Here is a 16,839-nt window from a genome sequence, read left to right as displayed (position 1 = left end):
GAGTCACCCCTACATTGGATAAGGATGGAGGAGGCTACAACTTCTAAAATTCCTTTAAATCTTTATCTATATTCAGCAAATATATCCACACTGAAAAAATACACTTTAAATCCCTTCGTAAAAAAACACAATGATAGTGTGGCATGAAGTGTTAAATTATCTGGGGGAAAATCCTCCTCTATCCCAATTTTCACCAATTTGGGGAAATAGAAACTTTATGCCAGGCACTAATGACTTGGGTTATAAGATATGGGCGGACAAGGGTATCAGTAAAAACTCAGATTTATATAATAATGATATTCTTTTAAGTTTCAATGAAGTAAAACAAAAATTCGGACTTGACAAAACTGCTCCCACCTTTTTAAACATATAAAGTACATATAAACATGTACTATGGCGAGTCTGGAGGCTTGTTCTTTGTTAAAGAAGTTTATTGCGGCAGCAATATTCGATTACAAAGTATAACAAATGAAATTACAGACAACCATTAAATCAAACTGTTCGCTTCGAAGTTCTCTTCACTCTGCCTGGTTTTGGGCGGCAAAACCACCACGTGACCTAGCTGGCCAATCCGAGGGTTCGACTCTCAGGACCAATCCATGTGGTCGCTACATGACCCCCCCCCAGAACCCGAGGTACGGAATCTAGCAGGGAGCCGGATTTCGCGACCAGAACGAGTAAGGAGAGGGGCCGCAGGAACCACAGAAGCAGGGGGTCCCGGGTCAGGTGGAATTGCCGGAGGACGGCCCCGCCGAGGCGGCTGACCGACCAGGACAGGGCGGTCCTGATCCAAGTGTGCAGGTTTGAGTCTGGACACGGAGACGAGCTCATTCTTGCCGCCAACATCTAAGGTGAAGGTGACCGTCCCGTTACGCAACACGCGGAACGGTCCTTCATAGACCCTCTGTAACGGGGAACGATGGGCATCTCTACGCAGAAACACAAATTCACAGTCTTTCAAGGCAGGCGGTTCATGCACCATGGGACATCCGTGACGTGAAGTAGGGACCGGAGCCAGGGAACCCACTCGCGCCCGGAGGGACGCTAAAACCGACGGAACCGAGGGCTGCTGACCAGAGGGCTCTGGAAGGAAGTCCCCGGGCACTCTGAGTGGCGAGCCATATACCAGCTCCACCGACGAAGTTCCGAGGTCCTGCTTAGGAGCAGTACGGATGCCCAAAAGGACCATGGGGAGCTGGTCTACCCAGTCAGGGCCGTCCAGCCGCGCACTGAGGGCCGCCTTCAGTTGCCGGTGAAACCTTTCCACGCGCCCATTAGCCTGTGGGTGGTACGCCGTGGTCTGCTGCAACCGGGAACCGTACAGCTCCGCTAGCGTAGCCCAAAGGGTGGAGGTGAACTGGGGCCCCCGGTCGGTGGTAATAATGGACGGAACACCGAAGCGGGCCACCCAATGGAGGGCCAGGACCCGGGCACAAGAGGCGGCGGAGGTGTCGGACAACGGGAAGGTCTCCGGCCAACGGGTAAATCGGTCAACCACCGTGAGTAGGTGAGTGAAGCCCCTGGAGGAAGGCAAGGGTCCAACTAAATCAACGTGAATATGGAAAAAACGGACCGCAGGGACTGCAAACTCCTGCACCGGGGGTTGGACATGCCGGTGAACTTTAGCGGTCTGGCAGGGAACACAGGAACGGGCCCAAGCGGCTACTTGCTTCCGCAGGCCATGCCACACAAACCTAGCGGCTACTAAGGCAGAGGTGGAGCGAATGGACGGGTGCGCCAGCCCGTGAATGGCATCAAACACCCGGCGCTGGAGGGCAGCCGGTACCACCGGCCTAGGGCGGGGAAGGGAAACATCACACCAGACTTTTGTACCCGCAAAATGGTATCATCCAGGATATCATCCAAATAAATGAAAACAAAAGACAAATCCTGACCAACATGGTCCATAAGCCGCTGGAAAGCCTGTGCCGCGTTCTTCAAACAGAAAGGCATACGCAACCATTCGAACAACCCGAACGGAGTGATCGTGGCAGTCTTCGGTATGTCTTCCGGACGTACAGGAATCTGGTGGTAGCCCCGCAACAAATCAATTTTGGAGAATACCATGGCACCTTCCAGCCCCGACGAGAAGTCCTGGATGTGCGGTATGGGGTAGCGGTCTGCCGTGGTGACGGCGTTAAGGCGTCGGTAATCTCCACATGGTCTCCACCCCCCAGATGCTTTGGAGACCATATGCAACGGAGAGGCCCACGGGCTGTCGGACCGACGGACAATGCCCATTTGTTCCATTTTGTGGAATTCTTCACGCGCCACTATCAGTTTGTCCGGCGGCAATCTCCGGGCCCGAGCGAAAACGGGGGGCCCCTCGGTGGGGATGTGATGGACAACGCCATGCCGGGCAGAAGGGGCGTCGAAACGCTGAACGAGCAGCTCCGGAAACTCATCCAGGATCGCAGCATACGGGTCGGGGGCCGCGACTATGGCCTGGACAGTCGGGCTGGGCGGGGTGGCCGGCGGTGGAGCAGCGGGCTCATCGCTGCTAGCGGAGGGTCGAAGGCCTTTACCTCGGACGTCGGGAACCAGTGGAAAGGCCCAGAGGAAATCTGCGCCCAGGATCGCCTGACCGACTTCCGCGACAATAAACGACCACTCGTAGGTGCGGGTGCCGAAAGCCAGAGACATTACCCGCGTACCATACGTGCGGATAGGGCTACCGTTAACCGCGATGAGGGTAGGCCCTCTCTTACCCGATCGGGCTTCGAGGTCGGTCGCCGGCACGATGCTGACTATGGCTCCGGTGTCGACCAAGAATTCTGTGTCCGTGAATCGGTCTCGGACGTAGAGGCGTCGGTTCTGGCCAATCGCAACCGCCTCTATGTACGATCGGCCTAGGCATTTCCCGAGAAGGTGCAAGGTGAGCGGCAGTTGCGGGCTTCTCCACCCCACCGTAGATGATAATAGCACCAGCCGCGCTTGTGCGGATCTTTTTGGCGGGGTTTTGGAGAAATGGCGGGAGTCGCGGCGCCATCTTGGCGTCGCGGCGGGCTGCCCGATGGTGCCGAGACCCTGTTGATCGAACTGAGTTTTTTCGATTTAGACGCCATGAGCGCATCGGCTTTCTCCGCATATGCCACGGGGTCCTTAAAAGAACAATCCGTGAGCATAAGCCTAACATCTTCGAGAAGTTGCTCTCGGAATGCCTGCTCGAACATGAGGCAATCCGTGTGCTCACCTGCCAGCGCCAACATTTCAGCCATGAGGGCGGACGGCAGCCGATCTCCGAGAGCCGGTAGGTGCATAAGCCTCTCAGCTCGATCATGCCTACTGAATCCGAAGGTTCGAAGCAAGAGTTCCTTCAGAGCCTCGTATTTGCCGTCTGCAGGAGGGGAGGTGATGAACTGCATCACCCGCGCGGACGTCTCAGGGGGTAGGGCGCTGACCAGGTAATAATACTTTGTCTCATCCACCGAGATGTTTCTCAGGTGGAACTGAGCTTCAGCATGGGCAAACCAAGGTTGTGGTTGATGTGTCCAAAACGGAGGAAGATGAACGCTGACCGCGTTTAGCTGCGGCACGCCGGGCGTTAGAACCAATGAAGAGGCGTGTTGTTCCTCCATGGTAGATGATCGGCTAGATCACATTGGGGTCACCAATATGGCGAATCTGGAGGCTTGTTCTTTGTTAAAGAAGTTTATTGCGGCAGCAATATTCGATTACAAAGTATAACAAACGAAATTACAGACAACCATTAAATCAAACTGTTCGCTTCGAAGTTCTCTTCACTCTGCCTGGTTTTGGGCGCCAAAACCACCACCTGACCTAGCTGGCCAATCCGAGGGTTCGACTCTCAGGACCAATCCCTGTAGTCGCTACAGTACTATAGCAGAAACGTGCCTTACTTCCTTTATATTTAAAGTGCCTTTAGGTGCCTAAAAGTGACCTTGCTGTTGATGTGCCTTGTTATGTTATGTTATTTTATGTTATGTTAAATGTTTTTGTATGCTATTTGAGTAAGCAATAAAAATAATATATATATTTTTTAAAAGAGTTGCAGCCTTACAGCGAATGCAACGCCGGAGTCCCGGGTTCGATCCCGAATACGGGTGCTGTCTGTCCAGAGTTTGTATGTTCTTCCCATGGCCTGCGTGGGTTTTCTCCGAGATCTTCGGTTTCCTCCCACACTCCAAAGATGTACAAGTACGTAGGTTAATTGGCATGGCAAATGTAAATTTGTCCCTAGTGGGTGTAGGATAGTGTTAATAAATGGGGATCGCTGGTTGGTGCGGACCCGGTGGGCCGAAGGGCCTGTTTCCACGCTGTATCCCTAAACTAAACTATTTATAAAATGTTACTCTCAACATTACACCTTTTCTGAATTACATGAAGTCAATGAAAATAAATTTCAGTGAATTTCTACCTAAAATACCACAAACCTGCATTAGTCATAATTCTCATGTTATGAATATTTTTCTCTAACTCTAGGTTTCTTATTCTCACAGGCATGCATCAACATCTTGCACTTTCAATGCAGACAACCCCTGCATTACAGCCGTTCGGGTTACAAAATTCTGCCCTTACAGTAATCACTAATCACTGCCCACCAATTTGAGATACAAACTAAAATTTGCTCAGACTTTTTAGTTTAGTTTAGAGATACAGCACCGAAACAGGCCCTTCGGCCCACCGAGTCTGCACCGACCAGCGATCCCCGTGCATTAACACTATCCTACACACAAAAGGGACAATGTACTTTTACACCAGACGAATTAACCCACAAACCTGTACGACTTTGGAGTGTGGGAGGAAACTGAAGATCTCAGAGAAAACCCACACAGGTCACGAGGAGAAGGTACAAACTCTGTTCAGACAAGCACCCATGGTCAGGATCGAACCCGGGTCTCTGGCACTGCAGGCCAGTAGCTCTACCGCTGCTCCACCTTTACGTGAAGAAATAAATAAATAAACACAAAATTAATTTCTTTTTCAAGTCACATTTTCTGTCACGTGCAGATAATGTGACTTTGAGTTGTGGACTGTTTTTTAAGAATGGAGCATCGTTCCTCCCTGTTTCCCAGTAACAATGGACAATGGACAATGGACAATAGGTGCAGGAGTAGGCCATTCAGCCCTTCGAGCCAGCACCGCCATTCAATGCGATCATGGCTGATCACTCTCAATCAGTACCCCGTTCCTGCCTTCTCCCCATACCCCCTCACTCCGCTATCCTTAAGAGCTCTATCCAGCTCTCTCTTGAAAGCATCCAACGAACTGGCCTCCACTGCCTTCTGAGGCAGAGAATTCCACACCTTCACCACTCTCTGACTGAAAAAGTTCTTCCTCATCTCCGTTCTAAATGGCCTACCCCTTATTCTTAAACTGTGGCCCCTTGTTCTGGACTCCCCCAACATTGGGAACATGTTTCCTGCCTCTAATGTGTCCAATCCCCTAATTATCTTATATGTTTCAATAAGATCCCCCCTCATCTTTCTAAATTCCAGTGTATACAAGCCCAATCGCTCCAGCCTTTCAACATACAACAGTCCCGCCATTCCGGGAATTAACCTAGTGAACCTACGCTGCACGCCCTCTGAAGGCCATCTGTAAAGCTTGCATACGGTTACATCAAATGGATCTGTGATAATTAAGAGTGAAAATTGTTTTAGCTACTGGAACAATCTTAAACGCGATCGTTTCACTAAACATCTCCGCTCAGTCCGACTCAACCAACCTGATCTCCCAGTTGCTAAACACTTTAACTCCCCCTCCCATTCCCAATCTGACCTTTCTGTACAGGGCCTCCTCCATTGTCAGAGTGAGGCCCAGTGCAAATTGGAGGAACAGCACCTCATATTTCACTTGGGCAGTTTACAACCCAGCAGTATGAACATTGACTTCTCTAACTTCAGGTAGTCCCTGCTTCCCTCTCTATCCCCTCCCCTTCCCAGTTTTCCCACTAGTCTTCCTGTCTCCGATTACATCCTATCTTTGGCCCGCCCCCTCCTCTGACATCAGTCTGAAGAAGGGTCTCGACCCGAAACATCACCCATTCCTTCTCTCCTGAGATGCTGCCTGACCCGCTGAGTTACTCCAGCATTTTGTGTCATCCTTCATTAGACCACACCTTGAGCAACGGATACAATAGATGATGTTGGAGTAGGTGCAATTGAACCTCTGCCTGGCCTGAAAGGACTGTCAGGATCCCTGGACAGAGTCGAGGGAGGTTTAAACCAGCATCTGCAGTTCCTTCCTACACAAAGAAATAAGCTAATTGATTCTTCCCAACCTTCTCTTCATTCTTACAGTGGCTCCCTAGATTAATGAGCCCACAGCCCATATTCAAGCTAAGTTGGCGTAGGATCCAAGCACAGATTTGCCACAGTGAGCACTGGGGAGTCTCCATAGACTCCTGTTCCACTGCTGGATTCAACAAGAAGACCTGGTGCAGGGTATAGCCTGGAGATATACTTTTGCACACAAGCATGAGCTTCAAACTTGCTGGCACATTCTTGGATAAACGCTGTAACTTGTATGCCCAGCATTTACTGGCATTTGCCAGGCAATATTTTGTGAATGATCCAAAGGTAAACAGCAAGCAAATTAATTGACTTCTCTAAATTGTCCCTAATGTGTAGGGAGTGGATGAGAAAATGGGATGACATAGAACTAGTGCGAACAGGTTAATCGATGGTCTGCGTAGACTCAGTGGGCACAAGGGCCTGTTTCTATGCTGTATCTCTAAACTAAACTAAACTAAACCCTCTGCTCCAGGGAGACCAAGAAAGAGATATGTTCCACTGCACATTTTGGCAGTGGTGGGACACAAACCCACCATAGAGACTGGAGACCAAATCCAGCACCTTAGACCACTTGGCCACACTTCTACACACCGGTAAACATTTGGGGAAGTTTGATCACTATAACATAAATTTGATCATTATAACATAAATTTAAAATTAGTAATGGAGAAGGGCAAGAATGAATCCAAAGGTTAAAGTCTTAATTAGAGGAAGGCTAACTTCAGAAGGATGAAATGGGTTTTATTTACAAAGTAAACCAATATCAAAGTGTGGCAGGTAGAACTAACCTGGATAAGGGTGAGATGCTCCAAATAAAGGTCAGCATATTTCCATGAGTGGCAAAGGTTGGCAAACCCTGGATGAAGGAGGAGGAAGACAGCAGCATAAAACAGCCCAGGGAATAGTGTAACTCATGTTGGATCAATGGTCCCAGCAACAGGAGGAATTAGAGAAGTTTTGCAATGAGTCGTGTAGGTAGGAGCTGCAGCTGCTGGTTTAAACTGAAGATAGACACAAAAAGCTGGAGTAACTCAGCGGGTCAAGAAGCATCTCTGGAGAAAAGGAATAGGTGACGTTTCAGGTCGAGACCCTTCTTCAGGCTCATGGGTCAACTGGTGCAGAGAGGATGTGTCCTCGGGTGATGAGGAAAGTGGGATGGAGGTTCTGTTATTCATCTGTGGGATTTGGGCATCACTGTCAACAGCAGCATGTTGACTAGCCTGGGCAAGGACGACACTTTCCTTTCCTGAAGGGCATTATCGGACAGCAGGCCACTAGTTGTATGGTTAATGCTATTCATGCCAGATGGAGTCATAGAGTGATACAGTGTGTATCCCTCCAAACCTGTCCTATCCATGCACCTGTCTAACTGTTTCTTAAACGATCATTAAACTGTTTCTCAACTACCTCCTCCGGCAGCTCGTTCCATACATTCACCACAGTTGGTGTGAAACAGTTACCCCTCAGATTCCTATTAAATCTTTTCCCCTTCACCTTAAACCTATGTCCTCTGGTCCTCAATTCACCCACTCTGGCCAAGAGACTCCGTGCATCTACCTGATCTGCATTTATCTCCTCCTAATTACACTGCTCCATACAGATCTGTTATGATTAATCTGCATTAATCACTTTCTCTCAGACGGCATCAAAAACATGATACCACCAAGGCAACTTTGATCTCCATCCCATATCTCACATTTTTTCTTTGCACTTGTGCCTCCTCTCCTCCCTCTCTGCGACTTACAAGACTTTCCCAGGTGCAAAATGTTAACTGTGTCAGATCAATGTTCACAGCTGTTGTATATTGGCCAACATCTGGCTGAATTCAACCTGTGCAACAGAAGCACTCGAGATATTTGTGACTGATAAATTTGGGAAAATAAAGGCCTCAAACATATTTAAAGAACAAAACAGGAAATGCTAGAAATACTCAGCAGGTCTAGATTCATGGGCAGTTTCTTCCCAGCAGTTATTAGGCAACTGAACCATCCTTCCACAAACAGAGAGCAGTTCTGATCTACCATCTACCTCATTGATGCTCCTCGGACTACCTTTGATCAGACTTTACTATCTTTACCTTGCACTAAACGTTATTCCCTTATCATGTATCTGTACACTGAATGGCTCGATTGTAATCATGTATTGTCTTCCCACTGACTGGATAGCATGCAACAAAAGCTTTTCACCGTACCTTGGAACACGAGACAATAAACTAAACTGAACTGATCTGAGGTCAGGCAGCAGCCATGGAAAAGAAACAGTCAAAGTTGACAAATAAACAGTGAGAACTGACCACGGTTAGCAGAACCAAAAGTATGACTGTTTCTCTTGCCACAGATGCTGTCTGACCTGTAGTCAACATTTTCTGTTTTGTTTTGGATTTCCAGCATGGGCAGTTTTAAAAAAAATGCAATTGAACATGTTCGAGATTAATTGTTTTAAATAACTGATAACTTCCCTTACCCTGAGTGCTTCTGTATAAATAGCGTGCAGCTGCTGTGTGTCTTTTCTTGCGTGTGTGTGTGTGTGTGTGTAAGTGTTTGTGTGTGTGTGTGTATGTGTTCTGTTTAGTTTATTATTGCCACGTGTGCCTAGGTACAGTGAAAAGCTTTTGCTTGTGTGCTAACCAGGGAAAGAAAAGACTATACATGATTACATTTAAACCGTCTTTAACAGATAAAGGATAAAAGGCACAACATATCATGCAAAATAAAGTCAGATTAAAGGAGTGCGTGTATGTGTGCGTGTGCTTTCCTGTGTGAGCAGGTGTATGTGTGTGCCTGTGTGTGCATGTGTGTGCATGTGCGTGTGCATAATTCTTATATGGTCTTTCTGCTGTTCTTTATCGTTCAACAATTGATCAGTGCCTTTAAAAGTGTGTGTATGAGAGGGCAACCTGACATTTGGGAATACTTTACAGCATTTAATAACATCTTGCCACAAAAACACTCCATTGGTTCGATGAACCTAATCCATTTAAAAATAATGGTGAGACATCGTTGAGCTCAAAGAACGTCCCAACAGGATTTTTTTATGGCCATACGGTACTAGATTGTAACTGCTAATGGTTATGTTTGCTGTTTACTACACGTGTTCATTGTGATCAGGGACTTGCCCACGACGTGTCTGCCATGGGGACTAAGAATACAGCAGGTGCTTAATTTCCTGTGTGATTTCCTTTGTGGATTTTTAAATGGAAACAATAAAGCATTACCAGCATCATCAAATTGATCACAAAGGAAAATAAATCTCATCCTTTCACTTTTGGTCATTTTCCATAAAATTGTGACTTGCAGAACAGCTCAAATTATGTTTCTCACGCTCTCACAATTCCTATTAAATCATTTCCCCTTCACCTTGAACCTATGTCCTCTGGTCCTCGATTCCCCTACTCTGGGCAAAATACTTTGTGCATCGACCCGATCTATTCCTCTCATGATTTTATACACCTCTATAAGATCTCCCCTCATCCTCCTGCACTCCATGGAATGGAGACTGAGCCTACTCAACCTCTCCCTATAGCTCACACCCTCCAGTCCTGGCAGCATCCTCGTAAATCTTTTCTGAACGCTTTCAAGCTTGACAATATCTTTCCTATAACATGGTGCCCAGAACTGAACACAATATTCTAAATGCGGTCTCACTATCGTCTTATACAACTGCAACATAACCTCCCAACTTCTACACTCATAACATCTTAAATAAAAAGTTTTCCACATTTTCCCCACGGAAGATGTCAATGTTAAGTGACTTACAGTTTCATGCCCTTCCTCTCCTGGTTTGACTTGTTGCCTTTGCATTTGCTATTTCTAATTCACAGAAAAATTCTGGGAGATCAAAATGCACATTTCCATATTTTATGCAGCTTTTCTTTTAAAACCTGATCATGCAGAGCATCAGATTCAGGAGATCTGGCATTATTGCCTCATTAATATTGATTGCTTTACATTTCTTACCACCATTACATTTGTAATTAAGGTCATAAGGTTATAAGTGATAGGAGCAGAATTAGGCCATTCGCCTCTAGTCTACTCTGCCATTCAATCATGGCTGATCTATCTCTCCCTCCTAACCCCATTCTCCTGCCTTCCCCCCACAACCCCTGACACTAATCAAAAATGTATTTATCTATCTCTGCCTTAAAAATTCTCATGTTTGTTGCATCCTTTACAATCAAGATAGACACTAAATATATTTCATTGAAATTTTTTCTTCACATTGATCTTTTCTCCTTCCTGCCATTAATGGATTCACAGTCTGATCACTAATCACAACCTTATGCAGTTCAAATAGTTCTTGTAAACTACTTTGCAACTGGATTGGCACCAGTGGCATGGTGACAAGTTGTGTTTGATTGCCGACCTCCGCAGTTAAGATAATTAATTACAGTAAGGTACAATTTTCTTGAGTAAATATGCCTTCTGCAATCATTTAAGATCACGGTGAATGCAATTCAGATTGTCTTTTTGTTATTTCACACATTATCTATTTAAATTTGTAACCGTTTCAGTACATTTCAATACTTATTCTGATGCAAAATTAACCAGTTTCAAATGAGGTTTGAGATTAAGGGAATACATTTTTCTTGTATAGATTGGAAACAATGTGGAACAAATTACTCGTAAAACCTGGTGATACTGTGATTATTAGCATATTCCAACGGGAGTTGGATAAATACCTGGAGTCAAGTTATATAATTCAACTGGGATGAAGAACATTATTACTGTTCTGTCTGTAGCAATATCACCAATGGAAAGTAGCTAATGAGGTAATATTGAATGTAAGTGTAGGAGGGTTTTGCTCAAGCATCTTCTGGAGACTGGAGAAGAATTTTATTTAGCATTCCCTTGGGAAACAGAATTGATGTAGATAATGAAAATGATGCTATGTGAGATTGGTATGTGAAAGAATCCAAATTATTTTTGCTCATTTCATATTCTTGACTGCTTAATACCACACTGACCAAGTCTTATGTGAAGACAGTGCGTGTTTGTGTGTGTACGTATGTGTACTGTGCATATGTTTGTGTGAGTATGTTGTGTGTGTATACTTAATTGTGTTTGTGTGTGTTGTGTGAGTATGCACTAAATTGTGTTTGTGTGTGGGTGTGTTGTGTTTGTGTGTGTATATATGTTTTGTGCATGTGTGTGTGTGGGTGTTGTGTGTGTGCTTGTTTTCTATCAACTCACACCTTGTTTTTATGTTTGTAAAGGAATAGTTTTCATTCCATAATACCGCAATCAAACAAAAAGACCATGAGGTGATGTGCACTTTTGGTTGTTTTTGAAGGACCTCCTGTCTCGAGAATAAACACAATGTCACAGGGAAATAAGGAGCGGGGAAATAGAACTGATGAAAATTGCTCTCCTGTCACTGTAAGAAGATAAAGTAAGATGTGATGGTGGAGTGAGGCCTACACAGTTTGTCCAGCTTTCTCACTGAGTGCATTTTCTGGCTGTGCTTTTCCCCATATTTATAAAGAGTGTAATCATAATGCATCATAACCAGCTAATTAATTTTGAAACTAAACTCTGCAATGATGGAACTGATTGTGACCATGGGATGATCAAAGTTCAACTTGTGCAAGGTGACGTCCCTCCAGGACTTTGTGTCTTTCTCTGGTACTATACAACTCACAACTTTTCTACCCTTGAGATTCACAATTCGCAACTCTTTATCCTTTTTGGGCTCACGCCTATCTTTTCATCTCTGGCCTTCGTCCAACAATCTGCCTATCAAAGCCCCTCCTCACTTGCGTTCACCTATTGCCGGCCAGACTCTGTTCTGTCCCTCACTTTTCCATCTCTCTTCCCCCTCCTCCACAATCCATCTGAAGCATCCCGACCCAGAACATCATCTATCAATGGTTTTCGGAGGTGCTGCCTGAACCCCTGAGTTACTCCATCAATTTTTACCTTTCTTTGGTAATTTCCCCCTTCTCTCTCTTCCCCAAGATCACCCCCTCCCCCTAACCTGGACCTGGCTGACCTTGCACTGACCTCTCCCTTCCCCCTCCCTGCATCCCTTCCAATGGCTCCACAGTTCACAACTTTTCTACCGTCGAGTTACACAATTTGCATCTCTTTATCCTCTCTAGGTTCACACCTGTCTCTTCATATAGAAACAAGGAACTACAGATACTGGTTAATACACAAAAAGCCACAATGTGCTGGAGCAACTCAGGTCAGGCAACATCTGTAGAGAACATGGATATGTGACTATCTTCTCCAGAGATGTTGCCTGACCTGCTGAGTTACTCCAGCACTTTGTGACCTGTCTTTTCATCTCTCACCTTTGTCCAACAATCTGCCTATCAATAAAAACCCTCGCCTATGATCGCCCATTATTGGCCACGCTCTGTCCTGCCCCTCCTTGCTCCCCTGCAATCAGTGTGAAGAAGGATCGAGACTCAAAACCTATCAATGTTCTCTGAAGACGCTGCCTGACCCGCTGAGTTACTCCAGCATTTTTTGTTTTTCAAACTGAAATTAGCTTTTGCTTATTTCAAAGCAGTCTAATTGGCTCATTAGTTTGGTTGTTGTAGCTGTAGTTCTATTCAAGAGGACTTTTATCTTTGGTTTTGATGGACGCCACATGGGATTAATGCAGAGAACTAGGTCATTCCTTACCGCTGGCTTTCGTTTGAACCTCTTCATCAATTCTACCAACAAAATCGTCTCTTTGTTTCTCCCTCGTGCACTGACCTTGTGTTTCTTTGAAAGTACTTGAGCTGCTAAACTCAACTCATGGTTTGTGAATTCCACTTTTGAACTACACTCTGGGCAAAGAGGTTTTGTCTGAATTTCGTTTAGAGATATAACATGGAGAACTAGGTCAACCCAGTCCACGCCAAACATTGATCACCAGTTCACACTCATCCTATATTATTCACTTTCGCATCCACTTCATACACACTCGGAGCAATTTAGAGGCCAAGTAACCTACCCAGTAACCAAGGCCAAAACCTGCACGCCTTTGGAATGTGAGAGGAAACCGGAGCACTTGGAAGAAACCAACCCAGTCACAGGGAGAATGTGCAACCTCCACACAGACAACACCTGGGGTCAGGATTGAACCTGGGTCTCTGGCTCTGGCTGTGAGGCAGTAACTCTACCAGCTGTCCTACTGTGCCACCCATAATTCTCTATTAGCTTTATCTGATTACATTTTTGCAGTGCAGATTTTCATACCTCCACATTGGAACATTTTCTCAGTATTTACTCCCTGAGGTCTTCCCATAAACTTACAGGGCTCAATCTGTTTTCTGTTCTGCAGATGTCAGTAATCACAGTTTTTTCCCAATCTTTCAGGTATTCCTTTCAAGATGAGGAGGACATGTTCATGGTGGTGGACCTTCTTCCCGGTGGAGACCTCCGGTATCACCTGCTACAGAACGTTCACTTCAAGGAGGAAACTGTGAAACTTTATATCTGTGAGTTGGCTCTGGCTCTGGATTATCTGCAGGGCAAGCACATCATTCACAGGTTAGTCATTCAGGCTGTGGACGATTATCTTAATTATAATTTAAATTCTCCTTTGTTCAGTGCGCTCACCTTTTTAATGTGATGATTTTCACTTTTTGTCATTATTATCTGTAGTCAAGTCAATCAGTGATGGAAATGGGGGGGTACGCAGGGGGACGGCGCCCTCCTAGTTTTCAATTTCCAGCTCGTGTTTATTGAGTACTGCAGAAAGATTCGAGTCGTTTATCACTTTATTCAACTCAGACGAAAACGATTTGTTAACTGCCGCTGTTAGCACAGTAGTTAATAGGTAGTAGTTATACAATGTGTCATCAATACATCGATCCACATTCCTCAGTAAATGTAATTGTGTTTTGACCATGTATTAATTAGCAAATTTGCAAATGATACAAAGCTGGGTGGCAGTGTGAACTGAGGAAGATGGTTGCAGGGTGACTTGGACAGGTTGTGTAAGTGGGCGGATGCATGGCAGATGCAGTTTAATGTGGATAAGTGTAAGGTTATCCACTTTGGTGGTAAGAATAGGAAGGCAGATTATTATCTGAATGGTGTCAAGTTAGGAAAAGGGGACGTACAACGAGATCTTGGCGTCCTAGTGCATCAGTCACTGAAAGTAAGCATGCAGGTACAGCAGGCAGTGAAGAAAGCCAATGGAATGTTGGCCTTCATAACAAGAGGAGATGAGTATAGGAGCAAAGAGGTCCTTCTGCAGTTGGACAGGGCCCTAGTGAGACCGCACCTGGAGTACTGCGTGCAGTTTTGGTCTCCAAATTTGAGGAAGGATATTCTTGCTATTGAGGGCGTGCAGCGTAGGTTCACTAGGTTAATTCCCGGAATGGCGGGACTGTCATATGTTGAAAGACTGGAGAGACTAGTCTTGTATACACTGGAATTTAGAAGGATGAGAGGGGATCTTATCGAAACGTATAAGATTATTAAGGGGTTGGACACGTTTGAGGCAGGAAACATGTTCCCAATGTTGGGGGAGTCCAGAACAAGGGGCCACAGTTTAAGAATAAGGGGTAGGCCATTTAGAACGGAGATGAGGAAAAACTTTTTCAGTCAGAGAGTTGTGAATCTGTGGAATTCTCTGCCTCAGAAGGCAGTGGAGGCCAATTCTCTGAATGCATTCAAGAGAGAGCTAGATAGAGCTCTTAAGGATAGCGGAGTCAGGGGGTATGGGGAGAAGGCAGGAACAGGGTACTGATTGAGAATGATCAGCCATGATCACACATGATCACATGATCTATTGTCTATAATGACACCGCGTTCCTTTGAATAAAATTCAAGGGAGAATTTCTTAAACTCACTGTCAGGGCTACCGGACCGCGAGCATGGGCTCAGGTAAAGTCGCTGAAACTGAACAGGAGGACTCTGACAATCCGACTTGGGCATTGAGGGACCAGCCGACTTTGAGTTATTTATTCTTTGTAATTAAACCTTTCTCTATAACTACCTTTGTGGAGTAAAACATGAAGTGAAGGAAAACCGTTACACGCTCCGCGCGCCGACCGTCAACCGTCAACAACAGCCGGCGGCAGCTGCCCGAGGCGCACATCCCGCCGGCGGCGGCTGCCCGAGGCGCGCACGTGCACATTCCGCCGGCGGCGGTTGCATGCGCAAGACCCGCCCGCAATTTGCGCCTGCGCACTTCCCCGAGACACCATTACGCAGGTTCGGGTGGGCTGGGGATTGAAGAATGTCTTTTTTGTTTGTTTTCGCTTCACCCAGAGTGAGCGAAGTCTCATTTTTCACGGGGAATAATCATCGGGAAATGCATTATATTGAATTGTGGGTGTGTTTGTTTAAACAATACGTACCGTACTTCACTAACAATCATTAACGGCTTGAATGGTCGCTGGCGGACGGCGGGCCTTTCAATTAAGATGTCGGTACAGGGAGGCGCAGGCGGGTTGTGTGCATCACGTCTTGTAATCAGTGGTGAACACTCGGTACATTTAGCATGTGCTGGCATCCCCTTCACTAACCGATAGTACCTAGTTAAAGAAAGCAGCGATGGGTTTATTTTGTGGGCTGGGCAGGGAGGTGCTGCCGGGTGCTTGTCCCAGACTGAAATTACCTGCAACTTGTTGCAGTAAACCTGTGTCTACGATGCCAATAACTCACTGGGGAGCTGCAAGAAACAGATCATCACTTTCTCCCACTATCGCTTAAAAAGTCAGTACCAAGTCTCAGTGGTGTAGGAAAATAACTGCAGATGCTGGTACAAATCGAAGGTATCACAAAATGCTGGAATAACTCATCAGGTCAGGCAGCATCTAGGAGAGAGGGAATGGGTGACGTTTCGGGTCGAGATTCTCGACCTGAAACGTCACCAAGTCACTGACTGGTTCCCCACAAAGTTGGATAAAGAGCTTATTGTCTGGAACATCGACGGAGAAAGTGCACGCACAAAGTATCGACTTGCAATCATTCTCTGTAACGTGTTGTGCGCTTTGTGTTTGAGGAGTTCGCGATTTGCGCCCTTTGATGGTAAACAAAACTGAAATCTTGCAGGTTAAGCGGATATTGATACAATTGTCTTTGTTTGCTGCCACACTGTTATATGTCTATGTTTTTCCTCTATCTGGGGAATATTTCAAGCTGCATAACATTATTTTTAATGTAAGCATCATGTTTGATTCTTACGCAAACTCCTGGCCATTGCAACTATTGCATCAGTTTTGTAGCATCAGCTGATGGGGAGTCTGCTCCACCTCAGCTATTGAAGCTATCTCCTGCTATTACTAGACTTGATCTTTTTGATACTTTTCGGCCTGTTTTCTTCCACCCGATTCAATATCAAGCCTATTATGCCCATGCGTATTTATAAACAGTAAGTTTCTGGTCTCGTGCCTCAACCTCCCCCCCACCTTCTTCCCAACCTCAGCCTCACGGACCTTGGACTACCCCTAGTTCCTAAAACCCATTTCCATCACTGAACTCAATAGAATGATTGTGTTGGTAACTGGTTAAAATCTACAGTTTGCTAAATGACTGATAAGTTACAAGCATTTAAAAGTTACAAGTTAACGAGTTACAAGTTAAAAGCATTGTCCATGTCACTAATTAAATTACTTTGCTGAATCCAACTTTTC

The 16,839-nt window shown here is 45.7% G+C and overlaps 1 protein-coding gene and 1 long non-coding RNA gene across 7 annotated transcripts in view; one reads left to right on the top strand and one right to left on the bottom strand.

The window, feature by feature from the left end:
* The window catches only part of LOC144600242 (uncharacterized), a 28,389-nt gene extending 13,070 nt beyond the window's left edge, over positions 1 to 15,319 (bottom strand). For 2 of the 3 annotated variants that reach the window (XR_013548106.1, XR_013548104.1), the window contains exons 1-3: positions 15,198 to 15,319; positions 13,811 to 13,942; positions 13,505 to 13,715 (exon numbers count right to left, since the gene is read on the bottom strand). This is a non-coding gene — a long non-coding RNA (uncharacterized LOC144600242). Of the gene's footprint in view, positions 1 to 13,447; positions 13,716 to 13,810; positions 13,943 to 15,197 lie in introns of all 3 variants that reach the window. The other variant, XR_013548105.1, reaches the window with a different exon arrangement.
* The window catches only part of LOC144600241 (serine/threonine-protein kinase 32A-like), a 299,488-nt gene that overhangs the window by 148,891 nt on the left and 133,758 nt on the right, over positions 1 to 16,839 (top strand). For all 4 annotated transcript variants that reach the window (XM_078411793.1, XM_078411792.1, XM_078411794.1 and 1 more), the window contains one exon: positions 13,568 to 13,741. In XM_078411793.1, coding sequence (XP_078267919.1) covers positions 13,568 to 13,741 — 174 coding nt within the window. The remainder of the gene's footprint in view (positions 1 to 13,567; positions 13,742 to 16,839) is intronic.

This window comes from Rhinoraja longicauda, chromosome 14 (assembly GCF_053455715.1).
Source record: "Rhinoraja longicauda isolate Sanriku21f chromosome 14, sRhiLon1.1, whole genome shotgun sequence".
Lineage (NCBI taxonomy): Eukaryota > Metazoa > Chordata > Chondrichthyes > Rajiformes > Arhynchobatidae > Rhinoraja > Rhinoraja longicauda.
Note: the sequence above shows the minus strand (reverse complement) of the source record. Positions and strands in the feature narration are given on the sequence as shown.